Here is a 21,061-nt window from a genome sequence, read left to right as displayed (position 1 = left end):
TTTTAACACAAAACTATATAATTTTGAAACTTAAAAAACTAAACTTTACATAAAATTCCCCTTTATATAAATGTTATTGTTAACATAATGATTGAACCAATCGGCATTTTCATGAACATTACAGTCGAGCTTGCTCACGAGATTGTTCATGAACTTATAATCGAACCTGCTCGCGCGCTTTCAAGCCGAGCTTCGTCTTAATCGAATCGAATACAGTTAAACTTTTATCAAACCAAACAACGAACAGCTCATACCGAGCCGCTCCACTCATTTACAACCCTACTAGCAATTAACAAATGAATAATTTTGTCAAAAATAAAAATAAATGAATATTAAAAACTAAAAATAGCAGGGGTAAAGTAAGAATATGAAAACATGAGTGATTTTACTTTAATGAAAGAGGTGTTATAAAGCCATCTCAATTCTCAAACCATAAATAACAATCGCTAGATTTCCTACAGAAACCCTAGCTGCCGCCGAGCTCCACCGTGCTGCACTCACTTTCGCTCGAGAGCTACATCTACATCTCCATCTCCAGTTATGGTGAGTCTCTTCGCCGCCGCATTATTTTCGGTGATAAGCGATACTTTAGCAGGCATATGAATCGGAATTTAGAATAGAAATTTGAATTGGATTATGATTTTGAATATCATATTATCTGATGAGATGCGTGATATTTTCTCTGTTTTTAGTGGAGCATTTTCTGATAATGTAATTCATTTGATCAATAACAGCTTATTGTATTGTTGGTATGTATCGGAAAGACGGATTCTATTGAATATGAACTTAGTTTGGTCATATTCAATCTCAGTCTTAATCTACAGATGTACTAAGTTTATCCTGGTTTTGACAGACATTCAAGAGAAGGAACGGTGGCAGGAACAAACACGGTCGTGGTCATGTCAAGTTCATCCGCTGCTCCAACTGCGGCAAATGCTGCCCCAAGGTATCTATCTCTGCCTTCATGCTTCATGAAATGTACATTGATTACTATAGTTATCAAAGCCGCCCCTCAGGTTTGCCTCAGGCCCAAAAGGCTAGTCTCCTGACATGTCGCTTGGGAAGCCAAAAGGCGGGCAAAGGAAGGTGCACTTGGCCTCAAATTTTTCGGAGATCTACAATGTTCTGTAGGGTTCCAAGTTAAAAATATGATCTACGGAAGAAATTAAATTAGAATAGAAAAGGAAAGGAAAAAAGATTTAGCAGCAAAAATATAGGAAAGAACAACAGAAAAACACTGCTCCATTAAAATTAGTTATTAGACTATTAATTAATTAACTTACGATTTGTTTGAACTTTAGTCGTTAAATTTAGAATTTTTATTGTGAATTATGATTATGGAAGAATTAGTGGTTAATTTAGAATTTATTTCACGCATTTTACCATTAAGATCATGATAATTGAATATGATTTATTATTCGACTATTTGTTGCATTCTAGATATGTTAATTGATGTTATTTTTCTTTAGTGCGCCTTGCAGCTTTAATAACTATGTTGATTACTTATTCTTTGCTCAGAGGTTCTGATATGAGTTCTTTTATATAACTTGAAAAGGATAAGGCAATTAAGAGATTCCTTGTGCGGAATATCGTTGAGCAAGCTGCAGTGAGGGATGTTCAAGATTCTTGCGTTTATGATGGTATGATATTATCTCTTTCTCTCGTATTCAGTATTCCATTGTTTGTTTAATGTTTAGTTATATTTGTTGATTGATTTGAATCAATCCTTTCAGGATATGTTCTTCCCAAGCTGTATCTGAAGATGCAGTACTGTGTTTCATGTGCAATTCACTCCAGAGTTGTGAGGGTTCGCTCTCGCACTCAGCGCAGGAACCGTGACCCACCACAGCGCTTCATCAGGCGCAGGGTACTTTTTCTGTTCCTTTTTTTCTTCTTCTTGTTCTGTCTCATGCTTAGATCTTATTGTTGTTCTGTTATTTGTTATTTTCTTTGGTTTAATTGTATTGTTATGTTATGTATCAGTGCTCTGCCTAATCTGTAATTTTAAATTGGTTTAATGCTTGTGATAGAAAAAGGTAACGAATACCATAGTTATTAAAGGCACATGGAGCACTTAGTTGCTAGGGGTCTTGGAGCCTTGGTGCATGCGCGCGCCATAGCGACACAAAGTGCACTTACACAAATAAAAATTATAAAAGTATAAAACTAAAATAAAAATGCAATGAGTACTAAACCATGACAATATTCTTAATTATAAATAAATTCTAACAAGCAATAAACCCTATATTATAAAGCTAAAGTTCAATTGTTCAACTCTATGAAGCACCGATACTTCTCGGAGGTCACCGTACGCGTATCCGATACTCCGAGTACGGGGATACGGCAGATACATATGGGGTACGGCTGGGAAGTATCCCCATTTCTATTTTTATTTTTTAAATAGGGGATACGCTGGGGGATACTTTAGGAGTTCTTTTAGAAAAACTTTGAAAGTATAAGGATTACAAATTAAAAAAAAAAGAAGCTTAAATTAACCCCCACCCCCACTAACTCACCGTTTGAGAATATACGGGTACAAAAATAACCCACACAGATAAATCAATTTGTGTGGGTTATTTTTGTACCCGTATATTATCAAACGGTGAGTTAGTGGGGGTGGGGGTTAATTTAAGCTTTTTTTTTTTTTTTTTTTTTTTAATTTGTAATCCTTATACTTTCAAAGTTTTTCTAAAAAAACTCCTAAAGTATCCCCGGTGTATCCCCTAATTAAAAAATAAAAATAAAAATGGGGGTACTTCCCAGCCGTATCCCTGTACTCGGAGTATCGGATACGCGTACGGTGACCTCCGAGAAGTATCGGTGCTTCATAGTTATCAACAAAATCAGTTTCTTCTTCCTCTGCATGAGCTTTTCCTCGAACACCAAAAGATGATACTTAGCCCTTTTTCCTACTCCTCTAGTGTTATACCACTTTCTTCAACTCCAGCAGCCTTACTAACTAAACCCCATGTTAGATTATCATCTTCCTCTTTTAAAATTTGTTTTTGTTGCTTACTTGGGACCCTCAGATCACAATTAACTCAAACGTGCAAAACATATTTCCAATTTTAAAAAACTCTAAAAAGTGCACCTATGTCTCTGAGGCGCGCCTTTGGCAACTGCATCTTGGCGCACAATAGTGCCAGGATGACTGTGCCCGCCATTTAGATGGCAAGGCGCTAGGACGGCGCCTGGTGCGCCATGCGCCTTTGACGCTCTATTAGTAACTATGACGAATAAAGAGAAATAGATTGAACTGCCAAGCAAAAAGTCGTATGCTTGTGATAGATAAAGGTAAAGAAGCTTTGGTACCATGTCAAGGAACCAATTGAATTAAAAGCTTAAGCTGATAGTTTAAGGCCCAAGAATAGTTTTTATATTAATCTCTCGCAGAACCCAAATCCATGTGTCCCCTAATTTGCAAAACATCCTACAAGTCCTTATCATATTCTCTATCAGCATGGAAGGATAGGAAAAATATATATATATATATATATTTATTAACCAAAATTAAGAAAAGAGTCCAATTAATTTCACCATATATGCAGTTTTAATACATAGAATACTTACTCTGGCCGCATGGAAGTTGGAGAAATCTACTGCTATTTTGCTGTATTTGACTATTTGATATGAAAATAAATCATCTTTACTGTAAATTGTTTGAATACGTTTTGACTATCGAGTCCCTTTATTTCCGGCAAAATGGGTTCATTTTGGTTTTATCTTTTGTCATATTCCTGGATGTTTGGTAACATTTTGTATTCCTCAGTCTAACTGAAACGAGTCCACGTGAATCATTCTTGACTTTTTTGAGGTTAATTCATTATTCAAGAAGCTAATTCGGTGTTCGATTAATTCACATAAGCCAATCTTAACAGTCATGTATTGCTTTATGTCTGTGTATGAGAGTTTTATTTATTGATTTTTCCATGGTTGTTAATGGCGACGCCATGGCACAAGGCTCAAGGTCATGCGCCTTAGCACCCCCTAAGGCGGAAAATGTTGCTTTGGTGATGCCAAGGTGCGCCTGGACATGGGTTATCAGAGGTGCGCCATGGCGCGCCTTTGTGTCACATGTTAATTTTTTTAGACACATCTAGTGTCCAAAAATAAACAAAAACAAAAGGAAAGGAGACAGACTTAAAAACTGAACAATCATAGAAAAAAAAAATAGAGAAAGATGCATAATCTTGAAGTTGGAATGATTTACTATTTATTTGAATACGTAAATTTTAGAATATAAGTTTTATTATCATGTTAGAATTTATTATTAAAAGTATTGACATGATTTCTTTATTTTTTGGGCATTTTGATTTTAATTACAATTTCTTATATTTGAAATATTATCATTTATTGTGGTTTTATGTAATTTTATTCTTTTAATGCACCTTGTGTCGCTCAAGAGCCCGCTGGCGCCTTGCGCCAAGGCTCCAGGACCCATTGTGCCGTAGTACACGCCTCCTTACGCCTTTAATAACTATGGATTTATCGTATTTGTATTGCAGGACGACCTGCCAAAGCCTGGACAGCCCGGTCAGCAGGGTCAAGTAACTCGTCCTGCCGGTCCTGGGGCTGTTGCTGCTCGATCCTAAAAGATAATTCATTTTTTTTGTTGTCTGGTATATTTTGTTTCTAGTTGCTACTGCATCTTTTTTGGTACATCTACATCATGAATTTAGTTCTTTTTAAGGATTATATACACATCTCAGATGTTTCAAGTTTTGGCTGATGATAATGAAATTTGCAATCACTTCATTTTAGGAGTGTAAAGACAGATTGTCGTGTCATAATTAATTATACTACGTAATCGATATATTTTACATGATTATATATATTATATATATAGAGAGCAAAAATGATAATCATGTCAAGCGATGTAAATCGTGTTTTTGTATCCGAAATGGAGAGTTTTACTTCATTTACTTGGAATGGTCATTTCACTATGTGTGAATTATTGTTTATTGGATTACATGTAAATTATTACTGTATAATTATTCTTACAGTAGAGTTTTGGTCTGTTAATGCTCGGTTTCTTAGAAAATTGACGAGCTTGAGCTCAATACATTTTTGTGAGCTGTTCTTCGTTAATTGTGTTTATGAAGTTTGTTTGCGTAAACTCATTAATTACGTTCATTCGAAATTTCTTTAATACAATACTATGTAGCTTTGAAATCTATAGAACTACTGCTTTACATTTTCCGCTTTATAGGAATATTATTATTAAAAATAAAATTGAATCAAGCTTGCTCATGAGTGTGTTCATGGACATTATATTTGAGTTTGTTCGTGAGTTTGCTCGAACTTGTAATCGAGCTTGCTATGAAATAAATTTAATTTTGCATTATTGTAATATTAAAATTTAAATTAATTAAAAATTAAATGAAATAATAATATGGACAAGTATATGATTCTCTTTTTTTTTTTATTAATGTCATATCATTTCTTTTTTAATATTTAAGTACAAAAGGATTAATATATTTTATTGGCTAAAATGTAAATAAGAAGAAAAATAAAGTACTGATTTTTTGAGACGGTTCATGTGATTTAAAAATTTACAAATAGAAGTTCATATTTTGCAAATTTTGCAGATAAAGTACGTGAGTCAATTTTTTTTAGTTAATTTGCAAAGTTCAATTTTGTACTCTGGATAATTTACAAAATCAGTTGTTTTAATTACTCTTAATCGTTCCAAATTGTTCTTTTTTAACATTTTTTTTGAAGGAATGATCGAGTTTGTAAGTCGTAAAAAAACATATATCTTATTTGTAAAGTTTTAAGTCACGAAATTTGCATTAAACTAGAATGTTTATTTTTGTACTTGTCCTTTTACATATAAAATTTATCGAATTTGCTGATTACTTATTTAAAAAAAATAATAATCTAATTTGCTAATTACTTATTTAAAAAATTAAATAAAGAGAAAGAGAAAGAAAACAAGAAAAATGAATAACTTGTCCGTATGTTTAATATAGAACTCAAAATGGATGGTTTAGGAGTCGTTTTTAAAGCTTATCTAAATTTTACAGGGTAAATTACATCAATGACCACTGAACTTTAATCATTTTCATTGTATGGCCATCGAATTTTAAAATTTAACAAAAAAAATGTCATTTAACTTTATACTTTCCAATATTATGACCATTAAGTTTTAACTAACGTTTCAAAATAATCGTTGACAATATCAAAATGGAAACGTTCAAGAATTAAAAATTGTTTAGAATGATATTTACCATGAAATCATATTTTTTTAAAATCACAATTTCTAGAGCTTTCTCTTCTAAACAAACAACATCTAAATAACATAAAAACGAAAATTTTGAAGAATTAAAATCGTCTAGAATTTCATCAATCCTTGAATTTTTTTTTTATATTTTTTTTTAAGATTGTCAATGATCATTTTGAGGCGCTGATTGAAGTTTAATGACTATACTATTAGAAAGTATAAAATTGAGTGACGTTATGCTGTAAAAATGACTAATGTTAAGTCGACCATAGATGTAATTTAACCAAATTTTATAAGAATCAAATAGTCATTGATTTTTTCAAGGCTAAAACTAAAAGCCATTGATTTGTGGATTGCTATACGTTGCCTCTATTTTACTTACCGTCGCATCCTGTTTGACATTTTTGCCCTTTTCAATTTTTATTAAAAAAAGTGAAATTCTCTCAACCCCGAAGAACAAAACGAAGAAAAATCATGCCTCCAAAACAAGGAAAAATACTTGAACATCTAAGTTTTGTATTTACCAATAATCTGAAATTTAACGAATTTAACTTGAAACGAATTTTTTTTTTTCGTTCAATTTGCTCTAAATGGGTAGCCCATACGGTCCGGTCCATGGACCGGTAGTATGAACTACCCTATTTTACCTAGACAAAATGGGTAGGCTACCCTAAAATAGGGTAGCCTACCCGTTTTGCCTAGGTAAAAACGGATAGGCTACCCGTTTTCCTTTAGGAAAAACGGGTTTATTTATTTATTTTTTAATCATAATAAATATTAATTATAGATTATGTATTGATTGAAAATAAAAAATACGTATTGAAGTGTCCAATTAATTTTTATTTGGTAAAATATATTTATTTACCTTTTAGAACGTAAATTTAATTATAGGTAAATTATGTATTGACTGGATAGAAAAAACGTATATATAAATTATTGATTGGAAATAAAAAATACGTAAATTATGTATTGCACGCGTTAATATGTAATTTATCTATAATTAAAATAAATAAATAAATAAACTCATTTTCCCTAAAAGAAAACAGGTAGCCTACCCGTTCTTACCTAGGAAAAACGAGTAGGCTACCCTATTTTACCTAGGCAAAACGGGTAGCCTACTCGTTTTGCCTAGGTAAAATAGGGTAGTTCATACTATCGGTCCATGGACCGGACCGTATGGGCTATCCGTTTAGAGCAAATTCAACGAAAAAAAAATTTCGTTTCAAGTTAAATTCGTTAAATTTCAGATTATTGGTAAATACAAAACTTAGATGTTCAAGTATTTTTCCTTATTTTGGAGGCATGATTTTTCTTCGTTTTGTTCTTCGGGGTTGAGAGAATTTCATTTTTTTGAATGAAAAATGAAAAGGGCAAAAATATCAAACAGGAGGCGACGATAAGTAAAATAGGGGCGATGTATAGCAAAACCCGATTTTTTTCCTTATTCTTAATATTAGTATTTTTAATTCTCAAGATTTTAGAAATTAAATTTATATATTAAAGGAATAATCAAAATTTACGCAAACTTTTTTTTTTTTTTTTTTTTGTGGAATCTAACATTTACAAGTAAGATTAGTTTTATCTATATGTTATTGCAAATTTGAAAATGCAAGTTGGACTGTTATTTAAATGTTATAATGGATCTTGTATGTCTAAAATAGTTAATGTGATATTAGTATAGTTATAAAAACATGTTAAAATGCTAATAACTATGTTCTCCACGTATAAGTTAATCATAATTTTTTGGTTTAATACATCATTTGCTTTCTAAATTTGTCCAAAATGGTTGATTGGCCCCCTAAACTTTCAAAGTGTCTTGATAGCTTCCTGAACTTGTATAAAATGTTCAGTTAGCCTCCTGAACTTGCATAAAATGTAACCAATTAATTATTCAGTTATAAAAAAAGTAAGTCAAATGCGGAAAATATGTTACACGTGTCTTAGAATGTTGTTATATACTTCACAAAATATATTAAAAGATGTTAAAAAAGAATTTCTTACTTATTCAATTATAAAACATTTCATTCTCTAATATTATAATGACATACATCGATCTTATTCGTTTTACTTTTTTTAGATGTGTGGAACATATCTTCCGCATTTAACTTACTCTTTTACAACCGAGTGATTAATTGATTACATTTTATGCAAGCTCAGGGGGCTATCGAGACACTTTAAAAGTTAAGGGGACAATCAACTATTTTGGACAAGTTCAGGAGAAAAATGTAAAATATTTACTGTAATACTAATATAGTTAAAAATAACCAACAAAAATTATAGGAAAGTGCTTCAGTTTATCGATAAATTTGTTTGGAATGTCTAATATGACAATCATATAATGGTCAAACTAGTCTCTTCAAAATGTTCATTACATAAGGCTAAAATTGATCTTATTAATACACAAAAACACAAAAATAAATCAAATTGGACTAATTTGTAAAAACAGCCATCATGGTTTAAAATTTTGCAAACACGAGTTCTATGCCTTATATAAACTCAGTTATGCAGAAATAAAATACTCGATTTTGTAAATTACCTGCAATACAAGATCTGATTTGACAAATTAACTAAATAAGATAGGTTTTTTTTGTTTTAATTTTTCAATTTTATATATTTAGATTAAGGTGCTGTTTGATAAAACTAAAAATTAAGTACTGTAAAAATACGTACTAAATTTTAAGTGCTGAAAGTATTAAATGATTTAACTCTTATAAAAATATTAGTAAATAATATTTAACTTAAAATTTTAAGTTAAATATTTTGACTTATCAAAATAAATGATTTTTAACTTAATTAACTAATTTAAGTAGTAGAGAAATAACTGTTATCAAACGCACTTAATTTTTTTTAAAATAAACGTACTTAAATTAAATAAATGCTTAACATTTTAATTTAAGTAATTAAGTGCTTTATTAAACAAGACCTTATAATTCCTTAAAATAGTTAGCTTTAAATTCGGCCCAATTCCCCAATTTTTTTTGGGATAAGTAAAAAAAAAAAATCTAGTGGTTTCACATTTTGACGATATGGTAAATGTGATATTTTTTTTTTGAAGTAAAACAACCATGTGGTTGGCGCCGTTAGCAATTTCGGTCACTTTTGGGTTGATTTTGCTAAATTTGACCGTTAACGGCATTTTGTTAACGAACTCAAAATGAAATTTTCATTTTGAGATCGTTAACGGTCAAAGTTGACAAATTCAATCCAAGAGTGACATATATTGCTAACCGGGCTAATCACGGGGTATTTTTGCTTCCAAAATAATAACACAGGTACCAGATTGTCAAAATGAAAAACCACATGGGTTTAAATTGAACTTATCCCCTTTTTTTTTTCCCTAAACTCCCAAAACCTCCCTCCCAATTCAGAATCACCCATCCTGTATTCCCAATCTTCCATGCAAGCAGGTATCCTTTACCTTCTCCTCCGTTCCCTCTTCTTCTTCTTCTTGATATGGCGAATGCATCTATTAAATTCATAGCACTTTATTTCAAATTAATTTTAGTGGATGATAATTATTGAAAAAACAAAAATCTAATTGTGCTCTGTTTGTTTCAAGGCTGCATAAAATTCTCAGCTCCTCACACTCCATGCGAATGGAAGAAGTGTGCTGCATTTCTAAGGCCTAGATATTTCCAGAATCAAGCAATCTCTTGGAGGAAGCTGCTTCGCAATAGAAGTTATGGAGCTTCTAATTCCTGTTTCTGTAATTTGAAGAATTTCACTGATGCTAAAGTTATTTATAGTGTAGCTCCAGCTCTGGGCCATAATAAGGTATGATTTAGATTGAAGTTGCCTTTGTGATTATTTAAAACTTAGAAGGTTTCAAAAATTGGGTAATCTTCCAGTTATTGATAATCCTCAGTATCTTTTGTTTGACATGATAATTTGTGGCTTTCAAACTGTTTGTTGAAATTTCCAAGAGAACTAAAGATTTGAGAAAGATAAACTAAGTAGCTTATTTTACTTAGAGATAAGGCAATAAAAAGTGATAATTTAGTCTCAAGGTACAAAATAGCACCATTTTAGCCTCAACTTTTGTGAAATGGTGTAATTATAACTTGGAGCTAAATGGTACATTTCACTAATACCAAAAAAAAAAAAATGGTACATTTCACAAAGATCGAGGAGTCAAGTTCCATTAAATTAGGGCTATAATTGCACAATTTCTCAAATGTTGAGACTAGAATGATGCTATTTTGTAAGTTGAGACTTTCCAAAATCGTAAGGCTATTTTGGTACCTTATCCCTTTATTTATTTAGGGATAAGGTTCAAATTTAACTAATGGTTAGTGGAGGAGAGCGGATTTAGTCTACACGCATAGAACAGTGCAATTGTAACATTTAACAGACGGTGCAATTTCAAGAATTATTAATGAAAGATGGGTTCTTTTCATTAATGGAAAATATGCAATTTCATGTTGTGATCATCCTCCAACTTTCAGCGTTTTTTCACCCAATAAGATTTGGAATTGCACATGAACAAAACTCATTTTCTGTTAAGGAGGCTTGAAATTGCAAATGTTGAACTTAAGATTGGACTGTTTTGTACATAGAGACTAAATCGGTGCTTCCCCTTATGGCCGCTGAACTTTACCCCTACTACCGTATGGCCACTAAACTTGAAAATGTAACATAAAAGTCACTCAACTTTTACACTATTGGGACATAATCAGGTACGTTTTAGATATCTTCTGGTTTAGATTGAAGTTGCCTTTATGATTAGAAGGCTTAAATTATTGAAAATTGGGCAATCTTCCAATTATTGAAAATTCTCTGTATCTTTTGATTATTTGGCTTTCAAACTGTTTTTTGAAACTTTCCAACAGAATTAACAATTTGAGAAAGATAAATTCAAGTAGCTTCTTAATTTTACTTATGATGTTAGCCTTATGTTTGAAAATTGTGCTTTTCTCCTATTAAACAGTCAATGTTTTTGCAGGAAGCACATCCAGAATCCCATCTCAGGGTTCCTGCAATTGTAAAGGCCCTTGAAAAGATGGAGCTTTCTTCGAAGGTGAACATAGTTTTCTTTAGATAAGGTACCAAAATAGCATCAAGGTTTTTGGGAAGGTGGCAATTTAGCCCTAACCTATAAATAGCCTCAACTTTTGTGAAATGGTGCAATTATAACCTAGAATAATGGAACATGACGCCTCAACAATTGTGAAGTGGTACCAATTTAGCCTCAAGTTTCGTTACATAGAGCTATAATTACACAATTTTACAAACATTGAAGTTAAAAATAGTGCTATTTTGTACGTTGAGGCTAAATTGACACTTCCCCGAAAGCCTTGATGCTATTTTGTTACCTTATCCCTTTTATTTTTGGCCTAATACATCAATAACCCCAAAACTTGTCCAGAAAAGTGTAATGATCCTTCCCTCCAACTTTGTAAATGACGAATTGACCCCTGAACTTACATAAAGTGAGATAATTAACCCCCAAATTCCTAAGTGTCAAAGCAAGTAGAGATTTGGACAAGATGCACCGCACATCACTTTAAACAAGTTCAAGGGGCCTATTGGTCACTTTAAATAATTTCAAAGACGGATAAGTCATTTTAAGCGATTTTAAATGAGTTGGTTTCAAAGTTCAGGGAGCAATCTATAATTGCTCCCTAAAATTCTCCTATTACAACTAGCTTGGTTCACAATATGTTCATACTATAACACTCTACTTCAAACTGGAGCACAAACAACAATCATACGTAGCTTGTTACAGATCAGATATAGGTAGCCTAACGAAGTTTTAGTAAAGACATCAACTAGTCGTTAGGTGAGATGAGACCAAATGAAGTGACTGAAGATTATCACTAATGTAGAGAAGAGTCTAGACGTGACCGAAGGCTGAGGTGTGGTGGTGAGACAAAACACCATCTCTAGAAAAGGTGGAGTTAGTGTGGCCGCTCTCTAGAGCAGACTTGAAATTGGCTACCCCGGATGTGGCTACTTTCCGTGGTAGACCCGAAAGTGGCTGCTCTCTGGGGCAGATCCGAAAAATAGAATAGGAAAAGAAACACATTTCATCTCCAAACTCAATTTAGACATCCAAAACATGGATTGCAACCCAGAAGCTTAACTAGGCTTTGGTACATGTTAATTTGGGAGAAAACTACTCCATTTCATACATTGAAAGGTAACGAATTTATATACAAGAATGAGGATAGAAAGTGGACAAATATACTAATCCGTATAATTGAGAATGAAATAATTTTGCATTCATTTAGTGAGTTTTCTTTTTTGTTTTATCAATTTCAGGGTCCAGAGATCTTTGAACTTAAGAATTTCAAACCTGCTTCTGTTGATGACATTGCAAGAGTTCATGCTAAAGCTTATGTTACTGGCCTTGAGCAGGTAGTGATACCTTATCTTGACATAGCAAGCTTGAAAAGTTCAAACACCAAGGATATTATTGACCTTATGAAAATGGGTAAAGTATTTCACATTGATGTTCTTATTGAATACAAAATCAAAGTTCATTAACTTAAGCATAGCTAGGTTCCAGGTTGAAATTCTAGATTTTGCATTTTGCAGATCTGAATTTTGAAGTTTAGAAAGCCTACTTCACAACAAAGCCTTTTCCATTACCTATTGAACCATTGGCCCTTACACAATTTTATAACCGTTGTTGTAGATTTTTGGGAATGAGGGCCAAATTTGACCTTAACGTGTCTAGAGAAGTGCATATTTAACCCCAACATACGAAATGGAACAAATTTATTTCTAACATTTTCAAGTAAGATCAATTTCACTCCTATCTAATAGAAAAATTGAACTAACTGGTTTGACAGTTATTTGACTATCATATCGGACATTCCAAACAAGTTTGTTGATAAATTGAAACAGTTTCGTATATTTTTAGTTGGCTATTTATAACTATATTAACACAGTAAACATTTTAGACACTTTGACAAAAAAAAAAATTGTGATTAACTCATGTGTGACCGACTTAGTTATAAGCATATTAACAAGTTTTTTTTTTTTTTTTTTTTTTTTTTTTTTGTAACTGTGATAGTAACACACTAATATCTGATACATAATTGATGTTTGGATGGTTCAATGTGACACTTAAATAACAATTAAACCAATCTTTTCAAATTTTCAGTAATGTAGGGGCAAAATTGATTATTGATCTTGATTGGAAAAGTTAGGGATAAATTTGTACCATTTCAAACTCTAGTAGGGACAGATCTACACTTTTTAGAAAACGTTAGAGTCAAATTTAGCCATTATCCTGAATTCTTGAAAGTGTGTCATTATGATACCGAATTTCGAAGGCTAAAACCTTTTTCTGACTAATTACTTAAATTTGTGTTCCTGTCTGTCCTTGAGGCAAAAAATCTAGTTAGTATATCTGATTCTTTCTGTTATCTAATAGGCTATGGATGAAGCTTCAAAGAAGGGCATTATTGTTATTGATGGAACAGGACCAACATATGCTACAACCACTGTGAGTTCATTGCTTCAGTAGTCGAAGGCGTTTTTGTTTTTCAGGTTGTGGATTGAATTGTATTTGGGATCTAGAAGAATGCTTAGATATTTGGATATGCTGAATCTGTATTAAGGCCAGTGGTTCTATAATCTGTTCCTAACCAAGATTTTGATGCAGACGTTCCAGGATTCACTTGTTGCAGCTGGAGCTGGATTGGCCTTGGTTGATTCAGTGGTAATGTGCCAATCTAGTTCATTATTGTATTTTTTGGCCTAATACGTTTCTAGCCCTTTGTGTTTGTCCAGAAAAGTCAACTGCCCCCTATACTTTAAAAACGTCCTATTTACCCCTGAACTTGTTGAAATCGACCTATTGACCCCTAAAATTATTTTGGACAAGTTGATGTGCTACACTTTAAGCAAGTTGAAGGAGTAAGTTTAGAGGGCAACTAGGTTACTTAAGAAAGTTGAGAGATTTAATATTACTTTCCCAGACCCTAAAAGCACCCTAAAAGCAGCTTTTGGTAAATGCAAAACTATTTTCCTTAAAAGCTGGGAAAACTGCTTTCAGGAGAAGCTACAACCAGTGGCTTTTGGGGAAAATAACTTTCACAACTTATCAAGATAGCCGATATTAATTTTTTTGGGGGGACAAAAATAGCCCTAACTTTCAATATAACCTTGAGTTTTAGAACTTTAATCATGTAGTTACGAAACACTTACCAACTTTTTTCCACAACACTTTCCCCCAATTCAAGTTCAGTTAGCCCAACAATGCCAAACTGGCCCTTAATAGCTAAATTTAAGCAAGTTCAGGGGTAAGTAGGACATTTTCAAAGTATAGAAGGAAAGTTGATTTTTTTAGACAAGTACATGGGGCTAAAGATGTATTTAGCGCTTTTTTTTTGGCAGGCTAGATTTTCCTTTTTATTGGTTAAATCTTTCTTATATTTAGCAAATAGATATTTTGAAATGATAAAATGGAATTATTCTTTACTGCTAACTAGAATTTGAATTATTAGTTCAGGTTGCAGCATCAAACAACAGCCAAAATCCACCTACAGGGTTTGCTTTAATAAGACCTCCAGGGCATCATGCTATTCCAAAAGGACCTATGGGCTTTTGTGTTTTCGGTAATGTGGCAATTGCAGCTCGCTATGCTCAGCATGCATATGGATTGAAAAGGGTCTTTATTATTGACTTTGATGTTCACCATGGGAATGGAACAAATGATGCCTTTTATGATGATCCAGATATTTTCTTCTTGTCAACTCACCAAGTAAGCCATGAATTTTTTTAGGCTTAATACATCCTAGCCCGATGTACTTGTCCAAAAAAGTCAATTGCCCTCCTATACTTTTAAAATGTTCAATTTACCCTGAATTTGTTTAAAGGACCTATTAACCCCCTAAAATCCATGTAGCGGAGTAAGAAGAGATTTTAGAAAAGTTGAAATGTGTACGGTTTAAGCAAGTTCAGGGGTAAATCGAACTTTTTTTAAGTAGGACAGTTGACTTTTCTGAACAAGCACATGGGCCAGTTGACTTTTTTGAACAAGTACAGGGGGCTAAAAATATATTAAACCTTTTTTTAAGGCCTAATACATCTATAACTTCAACTTCAGTACTTGTCTATAAAAGTCAATTGTCCTCTATACTTTAACCCCGAACTTGCTGAAAGTGACCTATTGAACCCCAAAGATTCACATGGCAGAGCAAGAGTAGATTTTGGAGAAGTTGATGTGCGTATACTTTAAGCAAGTTTAGGGGGTCAATAGATTATCCTAAACAAGTTTAGGGGGGAAATAAGCCACTTAAGAATGTTGAGAGATTTAATAGGACAATTTAAGCAAGTTCAGGGGAGTAAATAGGACGTTTTCAAAGTATGGGGGGGGAGGGGGGGCAACTATGAAATTTTGGGTAAGATACATCCATGGTCCTTAAACAATAATGCTACTAACATTATGGCCCCCTAAACTTCATTTTGTGACATAAAAGTACTTAAACTTTACATTATACTAATATTAAGGTCTAAATCAAAGAAAATCAGTTAAAAAAATTAATGAAATTATGTCCTGGAAATAGGTATTTGGCCATAATTTACGGTGATATGGATGAAAAGAGTCATATGTAGTAGTCAAACTTCGGAATGTAGACAAACTTGTCCAGGTCATTTCATTAATTTTTAAAACGAATTTCTTTGATTTGGACTTTAACATTAGTATAATAATGTAAAGTTCAAGAATTTTCATATCATGAAATGAAGTTTAGGAGCCATGGATGTATTTTACGCATGAAATTTTCTATCTACTTTGTGTTTGCCTGTTTTCAGTTTTTCCTTTCCTTAACTTCTGTAAGTTCGAATACTATGATCCTTATCAATATCGTTATGGATCTTTTTTATCGTTTATTTCGAATTAAGGATCAATTTAGTTTCTGAATTTGACTAGTTGGATCAATCTAGTCCAAAATCAAATTTGGATATCAATCTGACCCTTTAACTTGACACTTGATACCAAATTAGTCCTAAATGAAACGTGTCAATATATGATTGGTACTTATTTGACACGTGTCATTTTAGCATATATATATAAACCATAAAAAATCTTATGAATGCTTATTGGAACAGGATGGAAGCTACCCAGGTACTGGTAGAATAGATGAGGTTGGTCATGGTGATGGTGAGGGTACAACAGTAAATTTGCCACTCCCTGGAGGCTCAGGTGACATAGCCATGAGGACAGTGTTCGATGAAGTGATTGTGCCATGTGCACAGAGGTTCAAGCCTGATATTATTCTTGTTTCTGCAGGGTTAGTTGCTTGCTACCCTCATATAATTTACATTACATGCTTGGAAAAATATAATATCCACGAAAATATTATTATATCCTCTAATGTTTTTAGACGTCACCTTAATAGGGGTAACTCAATTACAATTTACAAGTGACCTGTGAACACGGCATGAACCTCCGAAATTTTTATATGTCATCACTAATAGGGATTGCAAAGTGACCCATGACATATGAACAAGGTTATAAGAACCGGACCGAACTGGCCGGTTCAACCGGAACCGGTCCGGAGAGAGCTATATTTTGACACAGGTGAAAACCGGCCAGAACCATTTAATTGAAAAAAATAGGATTTTGCTAGCAAGGGGACTTGAACCTAGGACTCCTAAATCCCAAACATGCTTCTCAAGCACTATACTACTATACAATTTATGATATTTATCAACAATTAATAGATATATAATCATATTTACAACTTAAATATTTGAAATATTATTTAATACTAGTTTTTCTATTTTATGTTTGATTACTATTATACAGATATTATTTTATTTTTCTAATATTAATAAAGTTTTCAAACTTTATATATTTATATAAAATAAAATTTAAAAGTCTACTAAATTATATAATTTAAGTTGAATTATAAAATATAGGGAAATTAATTTATTAGTCCCTATATTTTGACAAAACACACTATTTAGTCCCTGTATTTTAAAAAACACACGGTAAAGTCCCTAGCGTTTTTCTCGGTGAACTGTTTAGTCCCTAACGTTTTTCTCGGTGAACTGTTTAGTCCCTACCGTTAGACTCTCATGAAGATTCTGTAAGTCAATTTGGATTTGCGTTCTTCTTTTCCTTTATTTTCCTTTCCTTTAAACTCTAATGCATCTGAAATCAACTTTGAGTGTTCTTCTTCTTGATTTTCTTCTTAATCGTTCAAATTCGTAAGCATTGAGTCTGTTCTTTTTCTTGTTCTTCATACAAATAGCTTCTTCTTCTAAATTGGATTTCCTCTTCTGAAGTTTGAAGGTAAATAGTAAAGGGTAATTTAGTCATTTCCGAAGTCATAAACGGTAAAAAATCTAACAAACAGACGGAAGGACTAAACAGTTCACTGAGAAAAAAGTTAGGGACCTTACCATGTGTTTTTAAAAATACAGGGACTAAACAGTGTGTTTTGTCAAAATATAGGGACTAATAAATTAATTACCCTAAAATATACACTCTACTATTTTATTATATTTACATGTAAGTAATATTAATAATAATAACTATTTTGTATCAAAAAGAAAATAATAATAACTATTTTTTTTTTAATTTATAAATTTGATATCTCTAAAAGTTATTAATTGATATTAAAGAAATATTTTTATTAGTGTACATTTTATAATGTTAATATTTTACTATTTTCTTAAAACATAAAATATTTTACTATAATACAAGGTTAAATGTGAATAAAAATATAGTATTTTACATGATTTTGTGAACTCCGGTTAAACCTCGATTGAACCTTTAATCCTTCGCCCTTTGTCTTTTCCGGTTCTATGACTGGTCCGGTTCTGACAACCATGCATATGAATCGTTACAAGAAATTAATATGATATTAGCGGTTTAGCGGTTTGTTAAATAGACTTTTTGTCAAACTTTTGGATGGTCGGGGTTAATTTTTTAATCCAAAAACATGACCCTCTTACACGAATTACAACCGCTATTTACATGCATCATTTCTTAGTAATTTAGCAAATTCTAACCAGTAAAACATGTCTAACATGATTAGAATACATGGGTTTTCAATGTCCTAAAATGCTATTTCAAACTGCCATCCATGTTTGGTAATCTATGGTGCACTAATACATTTCTTTAATAATGTTTATGCTCTTCTATGCATGTGTACTCCGTTTCCGTTTCAGTTTCCATTTCTATTTGAAGGTTGTGTTTTAGAAATAATGTTTCTCAATACACGGGTTTTCAATGTCCTAAAATGATAGTTCAAACTGTCATCCATGTTTTGTAATCTATATTGCAAGGATACTTCTATTTAGTAGTATTTCTGTGTTTTGTGTCCGTGTTCATGTCCATTTAAGTTTCTTTCTTTTTTTGTTTGGAAACTATGTTATGAATTGAAGGCTATATTTTAGAAAGAGATAAGATACCAAAATAGCCTTGTGGTGGGACCCCTCCCCGGACCCTCGCTAAGCGGGGACGCGTAGTGCGACCGGGCCGCCTTTTTTTTTATAAGATACCAAAATAGCCTTAAGGTTTTTGGAGAAGTGTCAATTTAGCCCCAACATACAAAATAGCCCCATTTTGAGCTCAACTTTTGTGTAATTATGCAATTATAGCCATGGTAACAGAACTTGGGGCTAAATCGATACCATTTCACAAACGTTAAGGTCAAGTTCCGTATAATCACACCATTTCACAAACGTTGAGGCTAAAATGGTGCTATTTTGTACCTTGGAGCTAAACTGACACTTCCCCAAAAACTTTAACGCTCTTTTGATACCATTTCAGTTTCTATTTCCGATATTCGTTTCCATTTCAACATCTGTTTCCATTTCCGTGCAACATAATTCGTTTTCCTTGCAACATAATTCGTTTTCCTTGCAACATATTTCGTAACTTTCTGAATCATCATGTCTCTACAAAATTGTGCAGGTATGATGGACATGTTCTAGATCCACTAGCCAGTTTACAATTTACAACAGGAACATATTACATGTTAGCATCTAATATCAAACAACTTGCTAAAGATCTGTGTGGTGGCCGTTGCATATTTTTCTTGGAAGGAGGATACAATCTTGACTCTCTTTCATATTCGGTAGCAGACTCTTTTCGTGCCTTCATCGGTGAGAGAAGCTTGGCTTCGGAGTTTGATAACCCTGCTATCTTGTATGAAGAACCCACAACTAAAGTGAAACAAGCCATTCAGAGAATTAAATCCATACATTCTCTGTAACGTATGGTCCGGTATAGATGGTGTCGGGAGAGAAAACTGAGTAAGGAGCGGCTCTAAGGGAGAACGATGGAGTAAGAATGAAGTGAATTCTATATTGGAAATGAAGAGGGAGTGGTTGTGATTTATTAGTAAATCGTGTTTCTAATATATGTAGACGCGTTTTAAAGCATTTAAGGAGTTGGATTTGGACCAGAACGGACTATATTTACGTGGTATTATAATCTAAACATACCCAGTTTCTGGAAAGGTTATACATGGACCGGGGAAGCAGTGGCAAAGGGAAGGGTGCACGGGTTCTGTTGCACCTCAGACTGCTAGAACCCATGGAGAGATGGTTTCGGGTGTCTTTTCGTCTAGAAAAAGCTCTGGAGGTGTTGCAATTGCACTCTTCGTGCCGAGTAAGTATGCTTTTTCGAAATTACTTGTAAATGTATGGAAATGAAATTTCCTTGTATTTGTATTTGTATATATAGAGTAAAACCTTTATAAATTTGTAATTTTATAAAGATATTAATTAATCGATAAAGTAATATTTATTAATTTAAAAATAGTTTTTTTTGTAATTTATTGAAGTTAAATTTTGATTGCATAAAAAAACATTGTATCTTATAAAAATTAATATATTATATTATGGCCTCGGTTTTGAATTAATGCAAAACCAATTTTTTTTTTGTACAACCTAGTCTATTTTTCTATTAAAAAAAGTTTCTAGCCGAAACTGCTTTATTTAATTGAATTAATCTAGAACATAGGTTCATTGTATACAATATTAATGAAAACTAATAATGAATTAATCTAGAACATAGATTCATTGTACACAATATTAATAAAAACTAATAAATAATATTGATTGTTTCTAAATAATTAAGTATTATTTTATTGTATTCTTACTAACAAGATTCAATATATGATGGTGATAGAAAATAGAACATTCAATATATGATGGTGATAGAAAATAGACTAGATAAACAAGATAGATTTTTTTTTGGAACCACGTTAGATTTAAATTGTTTTTATGTATATTGTTGCTATTAGTTATTTGCTATTACCGATAGGTAGTAAATAATAGTTGTTTTGTTCTGTTAAACGCAGATGTTCCTGAATTTTACTAAACACTTATTTATCTCTTATTACGAATAAAAAGGTAAAAAAGAGTTGTGAAAAATTGGAAACAAACGGGTACACGAGAGTATAATAGCATTATAGAATTTCATATTCATACAAGTCTAGGAGTATTTTGATGTTGCTTAGAACTTTTTTTTTTCAAAAAGAAAAAAACATTCTATTATTGCTTCTTAGAACACACATTTTAAGATTTAAAATACAAAAATAAATAATTGAATAGATTCATTTGTAGCTTATGATATGATTTTCACTGACTATTTCATATCTTCATGAATATATTTTTTTTCTTTATAAAAAGGAATAAATGCCAAAAAAGAATCTATACTAATAATTCACTGAAAATAGTGAATAAACTATATGTGGCAATGATTAAACCCATATGAACACCATGTTGCCAACCACATGTTAGTTCAACTTCAACATAAACTATTCATAGCCAACCAATATTTTATCAACTATTTTCAAGAAACAAAACAACTCATTCTTTCTTAACAACCTCGTTGGAAATTGAAAAGGAAAAAAAATAAATAAT

The 21,061-nt window shown here is 32.2% G+C and overlaps 2 protein-coding genes across 2 annotated transcripts; both read left to right on the top strand.

Moving 5' to 3' along the window:
* The first annotated feature begins 388 nt into the window (after positions 1-388).
* Positions 389-4,774, top strand: LOC136234028 (small ribosomal subunit protein eS26y-like). The gene is made up of 5 exons (XM_066023783.1): positions 389-543; positions 854-946; positions 1,556-1,640; positions 1,734-1,867; positions 4,506-4,774. Exons 1-5 carry the CDS (start codon positions 541-543, stop codon positions 4,590-4,592), a joined length of 402 nt encoding a protein of 133 aa, XP_065879855.1. The 5' UTR covers positions 389-540; the 3' UTR covers positions 4,593-4,774.
* A 4,771-nt stretch (positions 4,775-9,545) lies between these two features.
* Positions 9,546-19,952, top strand: LOC136234080 (histone deacetylase 14, chloroplastic). Its single transcript, XM_066023845.1, has 9 exons — positions 9,546-9,630; positions 9,783-9,997; positions 11,166-11,240; positions 12,485-12,580; positions 13,605-13,676; positions 13,836-13,892; positions 14,685-14,936; positions 16,286-16,467; positions 19,104-19,952. The coding sequence occupies exons 1-9, from the start codon at positions 9,621-9,623 to the stop codon at positions 19,402-19,404; spliced, it is 1,260 nt and encodes a 419-aa protein (XP_065879917.1). The 5' UTR covers positions 9,546-9,620; the 3' UTR covers positions 19,405-19,952.
* Positions 19,953-21,061: the final 1,109 nt, after the last annotated feature.

This window comes from Euphorbia lathyris, chromosome 6, assembly GCF_963576675.1.
Source record: "Euphorbia lathyris chromosome 6, ddEupLath1.1, whole genome shotgun sequence".
Lineage (NCBI taxonomy): Eukaryota > Viridiplantae > Streptophyta > Magnoliopsida > Malpighiales > Euphorbiaceae > Euphorbia > Euphorbia lathyris.
This window is presented reverse-complemented; position numbering and strand designations above follow the sequence as displayed.